We start from the raw sequence: 17,212 nt of genomic DNA, 5'->3' as shown, positions 1-17,212 counted from the left end.
CACGTCTCTAAAACAAGCCTATGTTTGGGGGCAACGGCTCCAAAGTGGGGCCCCTCCCGCATTCCTGCTCAGGGTGGGGGGTGGGGACGCTGCCTTCAGGGCCCTGGAAGATCTGGGGGACAGAGCATAGCAGACCATGGGCTGGCTGCACAGATGCAGAAATTGAAGCCCAGAGTAAAGCCTCATGCCCAACCAGTGTCCAGACTAGCCCTTTGGAAAGTAGCCTTTCCAGCCTCAGTAGAGGATCACTGGGAAAGAAGGGGTCAGAGGCCAATAACAAGAACTAGGACCTGAAGGTAATGACTAGGACCTCATAGTAATCTGCCCCCCACCTTTTCTCTTCCCCAGTATGGACTCAGCACTCCTTCAGGGCCCAGCAAAGAGGGGCAAAGCATTCCCTGGTACCCCTGGGCTCCAGAAGCGGGGCAGAGTGGGAGGAGCAGCAGTTAGAGGATGGTCCCAGAAGCCTGAGGGGCGAGGGTGGGAAAGGAGCCAGGCCCTAGCCAGCTGGGGAAGTCTGAGGGTGTACCAGGGCGTCCCCATTCAAACTCCCTTCCCTTTATCACAGCTGTCCCTAGGATCCTCTCTCAAAGAGCTTCAAAATGTGTACATTCCTCAAACAGTGTTGATGGAGGAAGGTGGGTGGGGGATGAGCTAAATGGGTGACGGGTATTAGGACAGCACTTGTTATGATGAGCACTGGGTGCTATATGTAGGTGATTAAATTCTACTCCTAAAACCAATATTACACTATATGTTAACTAACTAAAATTGAAATAAAAATTTGACCAAAATAAAAAGTGCACATTCCTAAATAGCAAATGGGACTTCTCAGCCTCAGCACTCTCCTCGGTGTAATGGGACAGACAAATCCCTCCTCCTCCTGGGGAGGCCTCTCTCAGGTCATATGCAGATGATACTAAATGCCCTTACTGGCACCTAACTCCAAAGCCTAGACAAGCAGTGACTACAGGGCCAGGGCCTAGAGCCCTCTAGTCTAAGCATCCTAGGGCCAGCCCTGACTCAATTGGTACTGACTATGAAGCTTAAGGAAATCTCCTACCTACCTCTCTGAGCCTCAGTCCCCTCTGTGAAGTGGGGATGGAGAAGATGCCCACTCTGAGGATGGCTGCCACTGCACTTACATGGGTTCAGTGCCAGGCACCAGTGTGTGTACACAGTGGTGGGGGGGGGGGTCACTATCAAAAGCCTACACTCTCCCCAGGCCTCCACGGCCCCACCCCTGGCAATGAGACAGGAGAGGCGGGGTCCCAAGCCTTCTCCCAACCCGCCCACCAGCCTGTGTTTGTGTCTAGTTGCCATGAGGACTTGGGATCCAGCACTCAGCCTTCCCCGCAAGGCCTGCCTGGGCCCCCCTTCCCAGTCCCTGGGGGCTCCAAGAACTGGACCACCCCTACCCCCAGCTGCTGACCTTAGGAAGCCATGGGGCGTGGGAATGAGGATAAGCTGGTCAGTAGCTGAGCTGGAGGGTTCTTGCTTCAGAGTATAGAGACTTTAACTCTTCCCAGACCCAGCTTTAGGCTCATCTGCAACATGGTTGCAGTTATATTACCTGCCTCATGGCTTCTTTTAACGATTAAAGAGGGTAATGGGTTTAAGGACTCAGGATCACGGATAGAGAGAACTGATCGCTCCATCATGGTGACCAAGTCGCTGGTCCATCTCTCTTCTGCAGCCCCAACCTGCCCGCTTCCAGGCTCCCACATCCCATGCCCTCCAGCACATGCTTGGAGCCCAGACAGGCATGTACATGGGGTCGGGAAAACACAAGGCTCCCTCTGGCTGTGCCCACACTTGAGCAAGCAGACACGTGTTTAGTATAGGCTTGGCCTTGCCCCTCTGGCCTCCAGCTGCTCCCCTACTCCACCTGCGGTTCCAGGCCTGCTTGCATTTGCCCTGTCTCATCACTGCTACTTGCTGCACAATCCACCACTCCTCCCACACCCAGGCCCCATCTCCCATCCCTTCAGCCCTCTGGACCACTTCTATACCTGAATGGGCCGCATCTTGGGGGGACATGACTCGAGCTCCCTGTGGGCCCCCTTTGCCTCCTGTGGCAGGCGATGCTGCACGATGTACTCATAGGTGGTGAGCTTGTGCCACACTGAGGGGGTGAGGAGAGGGCTCAGTGCAATGTAAAGGGGATCCTAGAGTTCAGAAAGTAAGGGAGGGTACCCAGCCCCAGGCTGAAACTACTGTCCCCGTACACACTAATCTGTTAAGTGAGACCAGGCCACCATAGAAAGCCAATACTGAAAAAGGAACATGGCGTCAGGGTACCTCCCTGCAGCCTTGGGACCCCTATCCACTGCAAGGCAGGTGTAGGTGTATGTGAGTGGGGGATGGGGGACTTACTGAGATAAATGTGGAAGCAGAGCAGGTGACCAAGCAGGGCTGTGGAAAGCAGGCCCAGAAGGATGAGTAGGGCAGCCAGGGCCAGGATGGCAGGAGCCTGGGTCTCCACAGGGGCAGCGGGCAGGAACACAAACCACACATCTGTGTGATTCTTCAACACTGCAAGGCACAGGCAGACTGCTCATCCTGGCTGTGACCAATGACTAGAAAAGGCCCAGGGCTGGAGGGTAGGAGTGGGCCTGGAGCCAGGACTGACCTTCAAAGTGGTGATTGGTGCGCAGCCGCATAGGGTTGACAAAGAACTCCACAAAGACATAAGTGGCCACCAGCACGAGGAGCAGGACACCCAGTAAAGCAGATGCCACACTGTGTAGAAAGAGCCTGGGCCCAGCCGTGGGCAGCTGTCAGCACCCAGGTGCTCCAGCTGGATAAGGGCCCAGGACTCAGGAGGGCCCATGGTGGGGAGGGGAGCTAGGCCTCTGACCCCACACCCCCAACTCTTCATGAAGTCAATGACTTAGGCCAAAGATCAATTTGGGCGGCCACCCCCGCCGGCCGCCATTCTCCGAACCCACAGGAGGAAGCCCTTAAACCTACCCTCAGCAGTCCCAGGCGGCGGCCATCAGAAGCATCACCCTCAGACCAACACACTAATGCACACCAGCGCACAGGTCCACCAAGCACCCACCCCTGCCCCGCCTCATATGCAGGCTCATGGTCCCTGGCTCACACGCAGACCCATGCCACCGCAGGCACCTGTGCGGCCCGTGCCGCGCTCTCACCTGTAGTTCCTCTCGCCCACGCAGTTGTTGAGCCACTTGCAGTGGTGGTCGAAACCGCACACGCACTTGTTGCAGGCGCTGCAGTGCTTGGAGCGAGCGCTCCTATGGGAGGGGGCGGAGGGGCACAAGTCGGTCGGCTAGCGTTTCCCGTGCTTGGCCGCCAGCCTAGCTGGGACAACGGAGTCGGCGGCGCGGCCAGCGGCGGAAGGACCGGAACGCCGGCACGCCGGCGGGGAGCTCCTTTCCCACGCTGCACTCCGCCAAACCCTGGAAACGGCGACGCGGGTGCGCGCACGCCCTCTGGTGGCACTGCGAAGCAGAATCCCACAGGAGGTCTGGCTTCGGAAGAGCCAAAGGACCCAGAGGCGGGGTGGGGGTTGAGAGGCATTACACTTTCCCACTATAGGATTGCGCACCTGCGTGATGGTGGTATGAAACGGAAATGGGGTTTCCTTTCCCCAAGCCAGGACACGATGCCGGTGTGGGACCAGGGAGCAAAAGAGAACAAGGCTGCTGGGTCCAGGGCCTGCACTGCTTTTCTGACATCTCCATTTTTTGAGTCCCTGTTTCCCTGCCAATCTATGGGAATTTTACTGGCATTCTTCCAGAAAACCTCAGTCTGTCTAGGCTAACCCAAAGGGGGCCAAAGGAAGAGGAGCAAGCTGACATCTGGGTGAACAGCAGTTTGCTGCAGGGGGTCAGAGGAGGTGAGGCCACATTAGGAATGCAAGCCCAAAGGGGTGTAGGAGAGTGAGCTGCAACCCCTTGCCCAGAACAGAACAGGGTGGGCAGCCATTGCCACAGCATCCACTTAAGAACAATGTGCTGACTGATGCCTAGTGAAGGAAAGGATGATCAGACACCAAACTCCTCAGTGCCTTAATGCCATTGGCTCTTTCTCTGTCCTGTGGACATATCCCTCAACAGGCTGCTGGGTGTTAAAATTAGAAATGTAGAGTTAGCCTTGGACCATACACCCATCCCCAAACCCCTTCCTGAGGCTGGAAGCTCCAGGAGGGGAGGGATGGACCCAGGGAGGCAGTCCGAACAGCCAAGGGGATATGGGCTCTGCAAATTCTGACTGCCCGTCCCACTAGCAGTGTGATCTGGAGTAAGTCACTTGGCCTCTCTGGGCTTCAGATTCCTCATGGGTAATTAAGGATAGATAACAGTATGGGCTTGGGGGCCAGGCAGGCTGGGTTGCGAATCTGGCTCTGCTGCTACCCAATAGCCATATGACCTCAGGCATAGGTGGTGTGGGAGCATCAGGCTCTTGCTCTTCAGTGAGGTGAGAAGGATGCTGCCCACCCCGAAGGGCTGCTCATAAGCACTTAGCAAATGTAAGTCCTCAAGCGTTAGTTCCCCTCACGGACCCTATCTGGGAATGCTTGTGAGAGATGGGGGCAGGGGGGTCACTGGCAGAGTCAGTCCATAGAAAAGTCTGTGACAGTGCCAAATGTCTACTACGGTAACTTGGAAATGCCATTTTTCATCTTCTGTTTCCAATCTCCTCCTTCACCCAATTCTCTGTCACTCTGTCAAGATTCTTGACTGTGTGAAACATGAGGGTTCTGAGGCATCAGGATAACTATAAAGCCCTGGGCAGCCCCGTCTCTGCCTTGAATGTCCCCTGGCAGTTCCCGGAGGCACAATCACCACCCCCACACACCCTCAGTCCACACTCACTCACACGTCTACGTCGCATAAGTTGCAATGCAGGTCTTCAATGACATGTGCGTGTTGGCTGCGGTTGAAAATGGGCAAGGGCCCTGCATAGCTTTTGTCCCGCACATTGGCATCTGCTGGATCGATGGAGACAGCAGTCAGGTGAACCACAAGATGGCCAGCAAAGATGGCGCCCATGCACTGGCCCAGAAAGTTAAAGATTCACTGCACACTATGCTGGATGGAAGCCCCTCTTCCCCACTCAAAAAGAGTCATGGTAGAATTCTTTTACATAGTAAGTTTTCTGGTATATTTAAAATGTGGTTTTATGTACAGTCAGATAATTATGGACTGTTTAGGAACTCATTGGTTTTGTAAACCAGACTCAGTGTGAGGTTGAGTTGACAAGAAGAGGGATAAAGATGCCTGGAGGCTCATGGGAACAGTCACAAACATAGTCTCCACCTCCATGTGACTCCCTCATGCAGAGACTCTCTGCCTGTGCCACCTCTTACCTCCAGCCCCACAAGAGCTTCCTTGTAAGACCTCTTCAGCATACCCAGGCCCCAGCTGGAAGAGAGGAGCCATCTGGTAATGCAGCTCACAAGGCGCTGCCTACTGTCACCAAGCCGCCCATGGCCTCACTGCTCCAGTCCTGGCACAGGCTATAGGCTGGTCTGACCTTGGAATCTGAGCTGGTTTCAGATTCTAAATGGTGAAGTGAGACTGAAAGAGATTATCCTCTAAGGCTCAAGGACCCAAAATATAAGTTCTAAGTTTGCTTCTCTTGCCTTCATAAGAAGTCAGCTCCGAGAGGGAGGCAGCCATCCATTCCCGGCAGCTGGGCCAGATGGAGAATCAGTAATAGACAAGGTCTCATATACCCACCACCTCCCTGACCAACATATTCAGAGCCTGGCCAGGGGCAGCCTGGCTAATTCCTGGAGCTGGAACACAGATCATCCAGGATCTGTCTGCTCAGCGACTAGAACAAATGCAGGGGGTGAGTATGCTGCCAACTTGCTGCAAAGTCTACATTTGTAAAAACTCACCAATAGATCCCAGGCAGCCATCTGCCCTCCTCCTTCCGCCCGTCCTCTTGCTAACCGGGCAGTCATCATATCCCTCCATATTCATCCTCCAAAATCAACTGCCTAACCTCCTTTTTCCTTCTTCCTTCTCCTCCTAGGGGCCAAATTTACACATATGTCCACATAAGCCAGGCTCTGCCCTAATGTGCTAGACCACACCTGACCATGAGTACCAGAGCCCACAGCCATACAGTCCCGGCTGTAGGTCAGACCTTCACTTCTTCCCTGGGTATTCCATAGTCTCCTGACTCTGTTCCTCCTGTCTGGGTGCCCTTGAGCCTGCCCTTCACTTGATCCCAAAGTGAGTATTGAATAGCTTAAATAAAGCCTTGCCTGCTTCAATTTTTACAGTGGTTCTCAATGGCTCTCAAGTTAAACTTTACCGTTCAGTTCAGTGCCAAGGTTTCTCTTGCTCTGGCTCCCGTCACACCTGTCTGATGTCACCAACCACTACCCCTCACCATTCCAGTCTCTCTTCAGACGCTCTGAATATGGGCAAACATTTAGTTTCTGCCTGCTCCAACACTTCTCTCACCCCCGCCCCCTGGTTCATTCATCTGACTGTTCACTCAGGTCTTTCTCTGCACCAAGCCCTGAGGGCTATGGCAGGAGCAAGACAGACTTGGTCCCTCGCCCCAAGGAGCCTACAATCTGATGGGAAACACATATGTTAATCAAATAATGGGTAGATTACAATGAAGCAAGTTCATGGGACTATGTGAATTTACAACCGGGTAGTTTCTATATAATCTAGTCTGAAGGGATCTGGAAATCTGCCCTGGGGAAATACCTTAGCTGAGATTTGGAGAGGAGCTAATAGGCACCTGGTAGGTAACGTAGATAGGAGGGGCTTGGCTGGGTCCTGGGAGCAAGCAGAGTCCCAGCCAGAGGGGTGGCTGGTGTGTGGTTTCAGCTCAGCTCATTGTTGCCATACTAGAATAAGGGCACATGTCACCATATTCTGGCTTTTTGAAAGGAACTAGAAATCTGGATTTTTATGTGAGGTCTCATTTTTTAGATGTTGACAAAAAATAAATAATTCTTAAAACACGCCTGCTAAAGGAACACTTAAGACTGCCCATTTTGTGTGTTAACTGTCTCCCAATTAAAAAAGAAAATCAGGTGCCTGGGTGGCTCAGTTGGTTGAGTGTGTGACTCTTGATCTTGGGGTATTGAGTTCAAGCCACATGCTGGGCATAGAGCCTACTTTAAAAAAAAGAAAAGAGAAAAGAACATCTGTAGGCCCATGGGTGCCAGTTCTGGACTTCTGACTTAGCTAGATGTTGGGGTAGAGAGCAAGTCAAGAGCCTTCCAGCCAGAGACCAGTGGTGTCAGAGGAAATAATATAAGAGGCTGGGGAGACGGGCAGAACCCAGAATGTGGAGAGCCCTGAGGATCTTGAACATCATTTCTTAAGGCAGGAAGAAGCCATTATGGGATGTTAAGCTGGGGAGCAACTTTATCCGATTTGGATTTTGAAAGGTCAAAATCCTGCTGCAGGAACATGGGGGGGACACAGACGGACGGGCCCAGGAGTGTGTGGAGGGAGACCTGTTTGGAAACGAAACAGTCATCAAGGTAAGAGAGGCAGATGGCAGTGGGGGGATGAGGGTGAGCTTGACAGCTGCTTAGAAGCTAACGTCAACTTGACTTGACGACTGACTGGACACAGGTGATGAAGGAAAGGGGCAGAGCCAAGAGTGCCTGGAGAGGTGACAGAGGAGGATGGGCATACGGCAGATGTGCATCTGGGCCCATGGTGGTGGTGGTCTAGGCAGCCCTCCTCCTACACCCATAATCTGTCGTATGGCTCCTACCCCCACACCTACCATGTGATGATCTCCAGTCTACAAGGCTTTCCCCCAGGGGGGGGCTGAGCACCCCAGTGCTGGGGACCCGTCTTACTCATCTTTGCAACTGTAAGGCCCAGGCCAGTTCCAGGCCCAAGGTAGGTACCTGGTACACAGAGTTACCTTACCTCATTCCTCACGGGCCTGAGGAAGTTTGAAGAAGGAAGGTGGCTTTGATGGAAGGAAGGAGAAGCATCCAGGCCTAGAAGTGGGAGTGCCAATCCAGGTGGCTCTGTGAGCCTCCACATTGCCCAAAGCAATGAATGTAGCCAGGACAAAACCCTTAAATCCTCCCACTGCCTCAGAGGCAGCCCTTCTTGTCTCATTGGGTATCAGCTGTGTGGCCTCAAGAAGTCGCTTAATCTCTCTGACCTCCAACTTCTTCATTAGTAAAGTGGGGAGAACACCTTCCTTACAGATTATTATGAGGATTGAATGACATAATCCACATGCAGGGTCGGCACAGTACCGGGCACATATACATGGTCAACAAATGCTAGTTATTCTGATTGACTGTTTTTTGCTCTGACTGTACTCATTGCAACAATGTGGTTATTAATCTGGCTTCCCAGGTACCCTGGTGGTAGAAGGCCAGATAAGCCTGAATGAGGGGTGTGCCCATTCCAGAGCACGGGAGGAATGTATCACGAAGCATTCTACTTAAGAGCACTGACTAAGGACTAAGGCCTGTTGGTCCCCTCAGGGAAAGTCCCGTGTTCCATTTATAGACCTGATGACTAGGCCCTGGGTCCTAGGGAACCAGGAAGCCCCCCAATGATATTGCTGATGTCTGAGGACAACGACCTTCTCTACAGTCCTTCTCTACACATTTGTCCTTACTGCTCACCAGCTGAGGGCCCTGTAGTTTCCAGAGAAAGCACACTCACACTTCTTGGCGCACACATTCCGGTGCTCCTACACACACACTGGGTGCTCCTTGTCCTCTGCGAAGTAGGCAGGACTCCTGTCAGACAGAGAGGAGGCCAAGAACTGGGGAGCCGGCCAAAGCTGCTCAGCCTTGTCCAACCCCTGAAGGGCAGAACTGTGACCAACCTCAGACTCTATCCCCAGAGCTTTCAAGTTCATCTCTGATACCCTCCTTTAGCTCACTCCAGCCCTCCTCCCCCCGGAGGCCCGAGAAATCATTTTCATGAAGAATACACACTAGGGCACACTCTCCTGGACACCCTCCGGACAGGGGCACACAGCCACCTGCTGCACCCCAATCTCCCAGCCTCGCAGACACATCATCAGCTCCTGGGGGCTGTGGCCAAGGCTGGGGCAGTCATACCACTAGGCTCATGCAAGTTTGTGTTTGTGACTGTTCCCATGAGCCTCCAAGGCATCTTTATCCCTCCTCTAGTCAACTCAACCTCACACTGAGTCTGGTTTATGAAACCAATGAGCTCCTAAACAGTCCTGGGTACAGCATAATTATCTGACTGTACATAAAACCACATTTTAAATATACCAGGAAACTTATTATGTAAAAGAATTCTACCATGACTCTTTGAAAAGTGAAAGATTCTTTTGTAAATGGAATAATTACTCTCTATCCCTTGTCAAGCTCTGGACACAATTAACTCTAAGGCTCTCTTCTGTGATCACTCTTGGGGCACCTTGGTTGACAAGGTTCCCAGCTGTGTGGGCTTAAATGCCCCAAGGTACGTTAGGTCCATCTGCTCACCCATCAGCCAAAGGGGTCAGATGAGGACCGGAAACCAGGCAGGGAGGCAGAGAGAGGGCCTGCCCGCACTCTGTGAGGCTCTGGACCCCAGCTTCAGGCCTCTGCCTTGTCCCTCCATCTACTGCCCCAACTCTTCCATGTACTAGCCCCACACTTTCTCAAGGATACAGCATAGCCAGCGAGCACCCAGTGGTGAGGCAGGAGGGGAACAAGAACCCCAAAGCCGATCACAGCGAAGAAGAGGTACAACAGCCAAGCCACAATCTGGAGCGGGTGAGGGGGCCAGCTCCACCCATTCCGGCGGGACCGCTGGCCCTGCAGCTCCAGGGAGGGTCTGCTGGCCTGTTCGGGCGCCGTCCACACACTCTTCTCAGGGGCCGTCTTGTTGGGGGGCTTGTTGCAGACATTCATCTCCGGAGGAAGAAAAAGTAGAGAGAGCATTAGCCTAAGGAGGCCTGGGCTGGAGCCCGGCGCCCCATGCAGGGAGTAGGCTGGGATCTGAAGTCATCTCCCAGCTACTCTGCAGAAGAACTGGGGCCCTAGCATGATGAAGACAGACCATGGGGGAAGGTGGTAGTGGAGTGCTTCTCACACTTGATCTTAGCCAAAAGGCCAAGAAGCGAGAATGGCGCGCTTTTCAAAGCCCCAGAGCAAGCTCTGGCCCCAGCCCTGGCCGGGACAAGGTAGGAGGGTCCAGGGTTTATTCAGGACACAGTGTGGCTGCCTGTTGCTCAAAATTCTCTGTCTCCACAGCCATCAAAGTTAAACCCAATAAGACATGTTCTCATCTGGTAACAATATCAGGCTGGGGCTAGAGTAAGGAGAACACATGCTGATTCTGTTAGTTACTTCTGTCCTGAGGCCCAAATGCAAGTGTCAGAGAGGGCCCCCTGCTCTTCACTAGGGGAAACAGGGACTAGGGGTGCTCGGAAGGGGGTCTGGTGTCTGCCCCTGGGCCAGCACATAATCCCTTAAGGAGAGGGGCAGGGAGGGACCTTAAGCCATCTCCCCTGTGCCTCAAAAAGGCTGAGACTTCTTGGCTGGGGAAGAGCCAGCATACAAGAGAGAAGGAAGGGTCCCTCCATACTTCCCTCCAGCAGCAGAAATGACCATGTTTCTCTAGGTAAATCTGGGCCTAGTGCACTGAGAACAGAGAAGTGAGCTGATGCCCTCTGACTCACTTAAGAGCTCAGGGAAGGCCAGGCCTCCTCCAGAACCAGACCACCAGGTGGCAGCACCCCCCCACACCCAGCCCACCATTCTTTAGTCTAAGACCTGGACTGGTGGCCAAAATCACATGTGAGGCAGGAAGGGTGTGCTGTCATTACAGGAGGAAGAGCCCCACCTCCAGTATCTTCTGGGTCTCAGGCAGGACTAGAGCCTGGGCGGGCAGCGCCACACCTGGAGAGACAGGCCAACTCAGAGCTCTTGGTGGGATGGCCAGGCGCAGGGGACAAACCCTTGGCAGCTGGACTCTCCTTTCTGGAGCCCATGCCCATAGGCCAAGGAGTCTGACTATGCCAGAAAGTACAGCAGACCCCCCTTAGTGTATCTGCCCGGAACACCTTCCTCACATCTTGACCCAACAAAATGTGATTGGCCTTCAGTCCCCACTTTAAGAATCACCTAATCCAGGAAGTTTTCTTTCCCTGATGCCCCGAGCAGAGTCAGGGGGCCCTCATGCCCAGTCTTTAATGGGCAAGTCACTTTGCCACTTGGAACTCTGTGTCTGCCCCCTGTTATGCCAATTTCCCCTAAGGGTAGCAACTGTACTGGGATTCATTTACTCCTGCTCCCCACATGCCCTCTTCCAAGCACCCACAACATACCTTGTACATAGTAGGTGCTCAGTAAATGTTTGGTGACTTGAAATCATCTGAAATAAAGAGAAATGTGGGTGTGGTAAATGGTGTGGAATCCCGGTCCACCAGAGGCATCCGGCCCACTCTGTCCTTCCTTCAATCTGCACAGCCACCATACAGAGACACACCTGCTGCCCCAGCTCCCCCTGCCACTGGCTATTATTATCCGGACTGCCGGACATTCCCATCTAGCCACTGCCCTGCATCCCACCCAAGGCACAGAGCCTCCTGTAAGCCAAGCCCACCATATTCAGCTCTGAGTAGCCTCATGTCAAAGCTAAATGGAATGACCTTACTTTTCTCCCAGGGACTCATTTGGAATCCTTTGGTCATTTGCTGTGTCTTCAAAAAGAAACAGTGAAAGGTGAAAAAAAAAAAAGAGCCCCAGCTTTGGAGGAAACAGATTGAGGTTCAAATCCTGGCTCTGCACTTACTGGCTGAGTGGCTCGAGTTTCTTCATCTGAAAACTGGGGGTAGGGACGGCTACCTAGGGCTGTATAAGATCTGCAACACTGTAAGTAAAGCCCTGACACATAAATGCTTCCTCAATGACAGATATCATAATTACCCTTAAAATAGCCCTGTGGATTCTCTGGATCTCTCCAAAGGGAGGCCGCGGCATCTGATATTCTACAAGGTTAATTTCCAAAGTAGTGGGATTGGTTGAAGCTGCTTTCTTAAACCAGTGGTCCCAAGGAACACATTGTCATAAGAGCTCGGCCACTGAATGTCATTTTAACTGTCCCACCTTTGATCAAAGGGACAATGGTAATAAAAAAAAAAAAAGTAGGCACCACTTTATTTTCAATGTCCCCAGAGGTGACAAATCTGTCCCTGATTTTTGGAAAGTCAAAGGGCATCAGGCAAAGCCCTGTGAGCACAGCTGAGCAGGGCGGCTCTGCTCCGGGGCACGTCCCTGTGGCTTGCACGTCCGTTCTCCAGTGGCACCAACACCAGGGCAACTACTCTGAAGGGAACTCATGAGTTGGGATCCCTAAGTTCTAGCTTTCCTTTCACTACCTACACACCTGTGCAGCCCTACACCTCGAGGAAGTTTTTAAAGAAAGCAGCAGGGGCACATGGCTGACATGTCCCCACGGCCCAGAGTGGGCTGGCAGTGGTCACAGGTGCCCCCAGTGCTGCTGTCTCCCCAGTACCTGAAGCGGGAGGACTCATCATCTGAGGCCTTGGGGGTGGTTCTGACTCCAAACCCGGGGACCACTGGCCCAGGGAGGTACCCTTCATATGAGACAGAGGGCAGGGGGATGGTGCTATTGGCTGAGTCCTAGAGCAGACACCCAAGCTGGCCAGGAGGCATGCCACCTGCCCTGGAAACCTGGGCCAGCCAGTTCTTAACTGATAACACTTTCCCTTGTGGGGCTGGTGGCTACAAATTCTTTTGGCCCAAAAGGCTTTGATTAAAAGGGCTCGGAGTAGGAGAGAATCCAAGATGGGGCCTCAGGCAGGGATGGGACCAAGCACTGTCATCAGACCCAGTCAGCACTTTTGGGGCCCTGCCCCCTGTGTGCACTAAAGATATAAACACAGATGAGACCAGGCTCCTGACCTCAGGGCCTTGCTTTCTGGGGGCCCAGACAGACATGAGAGCAGAGGGCGAATGGGTCCTACAAGGGTGAGCCATTCAGAGTGACAGAACACAAGGTGCATGGAGGGGGGATCTAGAGAAGGAGATAGCCCTGAGGAGCTGCAAGGTAAGATCCCACGGGGCCTGGGAGGCCAGGCAAGAAAGTCTGGCTACTATTGAGAGAGCCACCAGGAGTCACAGGAAGTTTAAAGCAAGGGAATGACATAAAGGCGGTGGGCGTTTTAGAAAGCTTTCTTCTAGTGCCAGTAGGGGAGAGGGCATGAGCAAAAAAGGTGACACAACAGTAGGCTGGCCCAGGGAGGGCAGCACCCAGCAGCCTTGTGCTTTGGGAAGAATCGGTCAGGAGATGGAGGTCAAGCCCACAAGGTCCCCAAGACCACCCAATGCCTCCAGCTGCATCTCTGGCAGACTGAGAGGTATGTGTGCCTTGGTGAAAGATTCTTCACGTACCTTCTGCTGCCACAGAACAAACCACAGAGTTAAACTGGTGGAGATGGAGAAAAGACAAGAGAGAAGAGGCCCCAAGGAGTGTTAGGGCTGAAGGTCGCCACCTTTGGGTAAAGGTCACCTTGGGTAAGCCAAGGACCCACCTGGCTTTTGAGGTAGGCTAGAGGGGCTGAACAGACGCCTCCCTTGTCCCAGTAAGGTAAAGGTCATTGTCAAGATGACAATAATCTCTTCCTGTTAACATTACCATGCTAAAACCCTAAAATAGCATTCTCAAAAGAAAGCTAGGCTACCTTAATTTATATGCCAAATTTAAATGAGGGAAGTCAACACGTCAAATTCTCATTATGAACTGTAGGTAGAATAGTTATATGAATGATCCACTTCCCTCTTGCCCACCGCTGCTCCCAACAAAAAAAGTATTTAGAAATGTTTCCTAAGATTCATGAATGGCATTATCAAAACAACCAGACGGAGGTGAACAGTACTGGCCCTGGAGAGGCTGTGGGCAGCCCTGTATTCCTGCAAAATGTTTGAGGATTTCAGAAAGGAATCAATTTCATTACTAAAGAGGCTTCGTAGGGGGAGGCCACTGAATGTCAGGGTAGAATGATGGGGTTACAGAAGAAGAGACAGGGCTCTTAGCGGGGGATTGAGGGCCTTGGGGACCTGGGCCACCAACGGAGAGAGGCAAATTGGAGTGAGGCAAGAGAGTGAGGCCTGGAAACAGAGCCTGGTCCTGGCTCCTGCACTGCCACTCACAGATTGGTGACCCAGAGGCAAATTTCAGAGGCAGGCCTTTGGGTGTCTCCTTTACTCAGCTTTCAAAAAAGTTACCTGGGGGTGGGGGTGCCTGGCTGACTCAATCACTATAGCATGCAACTCTTGGGTCTTGGGGTTACGAGTTCAAGCCCACTTTAAAAAAAAAGGTAGCTGGAAGGCAATTTGGCAATGTCTACCAAACTTTAAAACACATATGCCCCTGGGCCCAGTCATTCCATTTCTAAGTATTTATCTTATACATATAGTCACAAAGTACAGTACACAAAGATTCACTGCAGTCTTGCAATAATAAAGAACAAAAAACAAGATAAACAAACTATGGCCCAGTCACACAATGAAATGCTATACAACATCAAAACAATGAGGGATGAAATGGCCTTTGATACACAGTGAAGTGAAAAAGCAAGATGTGGGCAGTTGTAGAGCATGATATCAAGTAAGTAAAAACAAAGGGGAATGGGTATGTTCCGATTTGTACAGATTCTCTCTGGAAAGAAATGCAAGAAAGCAAACACAAAGACAGCCTCTGGGAAGATCTAGTGGCTGCGGTGAAAGAGATTTGCTTGAACTGTGCAGTGTTTGAAATTCTTTTTTACCATATGCATGCAATGCTTTTGAAAAAAATATGTCAAATCAATAATTAAGGGGTGTCACCTCTTACCCTCCTGGCCCACTGGGCTACCATGTAGACCAAATGTGCTTGTGGATTTCAGAGCCCTGTACCACGCCGGACAGACCAGGAAATCCCACCTAAAGACCATGCAAAAAGAGTGCTCGGTTTTATTTCAGCGCTTCCTTACTCTTTGAAAGCAACTCTGAATCATTCAGCTGCAAAGCTGTGAGGACGAACCAGAGAGCTCCCTAGGAACTGTTGAGGGTCTTGTCAAAGCTGGAATCAGACCACCAGGTAGCACAACAGAGGAGGTGCTGGGCAGGACTTTGTTCCAGTCCTCAGCCAAAGACCAGCTCAGCTTCCTGTGACTCCAGAACCCAAAGGGAACGTGCACATAGCAAAATGGTTTTGCTCACAACCATCTTTTCTGTTTGCTAAGAAAAGCTAGAGGATTTACAGTTACCACCTCAGTTATTTTCTGTGGATATTTCTTTTTCCTTCTTCCAGGGCTTGAACTCACCCTGAGGTCAAGACCTGAGCTGAGATTGAGTCATATGCCTAACCGACTGAGCCATCCAGGTGTCCCTCTATGGGTATTTCTAAACAAGTTTTCCTTTTCTCTGCTCTTAAAATAATTTTCACCAAGGGTGCTTGGGTGGCTTAGTTGATTTTAGCTCGGGTTTTGATCTGATGGTTCATGGGTTCGAAACCTATGTAGGCTCTGCACTGACAGCATTAAGTCTGCTTGGGATTCTCTCTCTCTCTTTCTCTCTCTCTTGCTCTCGCTCTCCCTCTCCCCTCCCCCAAGCTCACTTGCTCTCTCTCTCAAAATAAATAAATAAACTTAAAATTTTTTAATAAAATAAAATAATTTTCACTAAGATTTAACAGATGTCCAATTTAAACCTAAACAGAGGCTGGGGAATAAAATGCTGCATGGTACACACTGTTTTACAGTGCAAAAGTTCGTTTATAAAAGAAGTTTTGAGGCAAATACTTTATTCAAAATTCCCTACAGGTGCCAGAAAAGTCTCTGGCCTTAAAATTCTGAGAAGTGGTTCTAGTTTGACTAAGAGATGCACATCACGACAACTGAACTGGAACTTCAAGCTGTCCTCATAGACCTGTCCAGTCACTGGTCTCAGCCGTGGCTGAATTCTTCACATAAACAACACGCAGAAGTCTGATGCTAGAGCAAGAAAAGCCTGAAATCTCACTCATTCCTGAGCTGATGTGGTCTGCAAACACTTTCTGTGCCATTCTCCTCCTGAAGCAACCACTGCAAATTGTTTGGGATTCAGGGTTGGCCAGGGAAAGGAGACGAGAAGGAGGGAGCAACAATGGAGCAAAAACAAGGCCAATGAGAGGAGCCAAGGGTTGTTGATTTTAACCAGGAAATCAACTCACATGATTATAGGAGCAAAGCTGGAGGAACACCCACTAAGAAACCGTCGTTAAGAACAAAGTTGTGACAAAACAAAGTAAGAAAAAGAAAAGAAAACAAAAACAAAAACAAAAACTAAGCACCAATGTTGCTTTTATTGCAGCTCACGTTGATTATCCATTTATAAACCCATCTCCTGTGGTGAATCACCAGTTCCACAAAAGCAGAGACCCCACACCTATCTCTCAATCCAGCTCTCCTTCAATAAGAGAAACTAAACCACTTCATACCAGCTCTGCTGCCATTGCCCTAATCCAACCCACCATCATTGCTCCCCTGTAGCATTTTCAGTAATAATGGCCATTTAGAGGGAACTTTTCCTGTGCCAGGCACTACTTTAAGTGCTTTAACAGAATTCACTTATAAACCCTCACAACTCTCTGAGGTAGGTAGGTCCCGTCATTTCAAACCGTTCCCACAGACCTCCTCTGTCATTGGTCTCAGGTGGACTGGTCCCTCACTTTCTCTCTCATAAACACGCAGAACAACATCTCCCTTTCTCAGTTGAAGACCCTCAGAGAGACTAAGTTCTTCTAGGAGACACAGCTAGACTGGCAGAATTACGATGGCCCTCGACTGACCTGCTGGTGTGCCCTGTCGTAATGATGCTGCCCACAGCAGCCAAAGGAAGGTGAGCTTTTCAAAATTGCAACTCATCAAAACTTTTCAACGGTTTCCTCTTCCTGCTAGGATAAAGCTGCAATCTCCATCACATCCTTCAGTGCTCCCCCCATCCTTTCTGTTCCTTAATAGTTAGTACTTTGCTGCCTTTGGAATTGCTTTTCCCTTTTCCAGAAACACCCTTTCCCTACTAACAATGCTGGCTGGCTCCTTTCAACCTTCAGGTCTTAGCTTCAGACGAGATCGGGCGCTTTCAGGGTGGTATGGCCATAGACTTCAGGTCTTAGCTTCAAAGTCACACTGCCAGACCACCCCTCCTACCCCCCTCCATTACGTCACCAGAGTATTTATCTCGACCGAAAATCACATCAGTCGTCTGTCTGGA

At 51.2% G+C, this 17,212-nt stretch overlaps 1 protein-coding gene across 10 annotated transcripts in view; it reads right to left on the bottom strand.

Moving 5' to 3' along the window:
* The window catches only part of ZDHHC1 (zinc finger DHHC-type containing 1), a 19,973-nt gene that overhangs the window by 2,187 nt on the left and 574 nt on the right, over positions 1–17,212 (bottom strand). For 2 of the 10 annotated variants that reach the window (XM_029925422.1, XM_029925426.1), the window contains exons 2-8: positions 11,281–11,327; positions 9,620–9,862; positions 4,851–5,024; positions 3,159–3,260; positions 2,633–2,777; positions 2,377–2,553; positions 2,013–2,125 (exon numbers count right to left, since the gene is read on the bottom strand). In XM_029925422.1, coding sequence (XP_029781282.1) covers positions 2,013–2,125; positions 2,377–2,553; positions 2,633–2,777; positions 3,159–3,260; positions 4,851–5,024; positions 9,620–9,862; positions 11,281–11,289 — 963 coding nt within the window. In that variant the 5' untranslated portion in view covers positions 11,290–11,327. Of the gene's footprint in view, positions 1–2,012; positions 2,126–2,376; positions 2,554–2,632; positions 2,778–3,158; positions 3,261–4,848; positions 5,029–9,619; positions 9,863–11,280; positions 11,328–17,212 lie in introns of those variants that run through there. The other 8 variants (XM_029925423.1, XM_029925429.1, XM_029925425.1 and 5 more) reach the window with 5 other exon arrangements.

The sequence above is a fragment of the Suricata suricatta genome, chromosome 16 (genome assembly GCF_006229205.1).
Source record: "Suricata suricatta isolate VVHF042 chromosome 16, meerkat_22Aug2017_6uvM2_HiC, whole genome shotgun sequence".
NCBI lineage: Eukaryota > Metazoa > Chordata > Mammalia > Carnivora > Herpestidae > Suricata > Suricata suricatta.
This window is presented reverse-complemented; position numbering and strand designations above follow the sequence as displayed.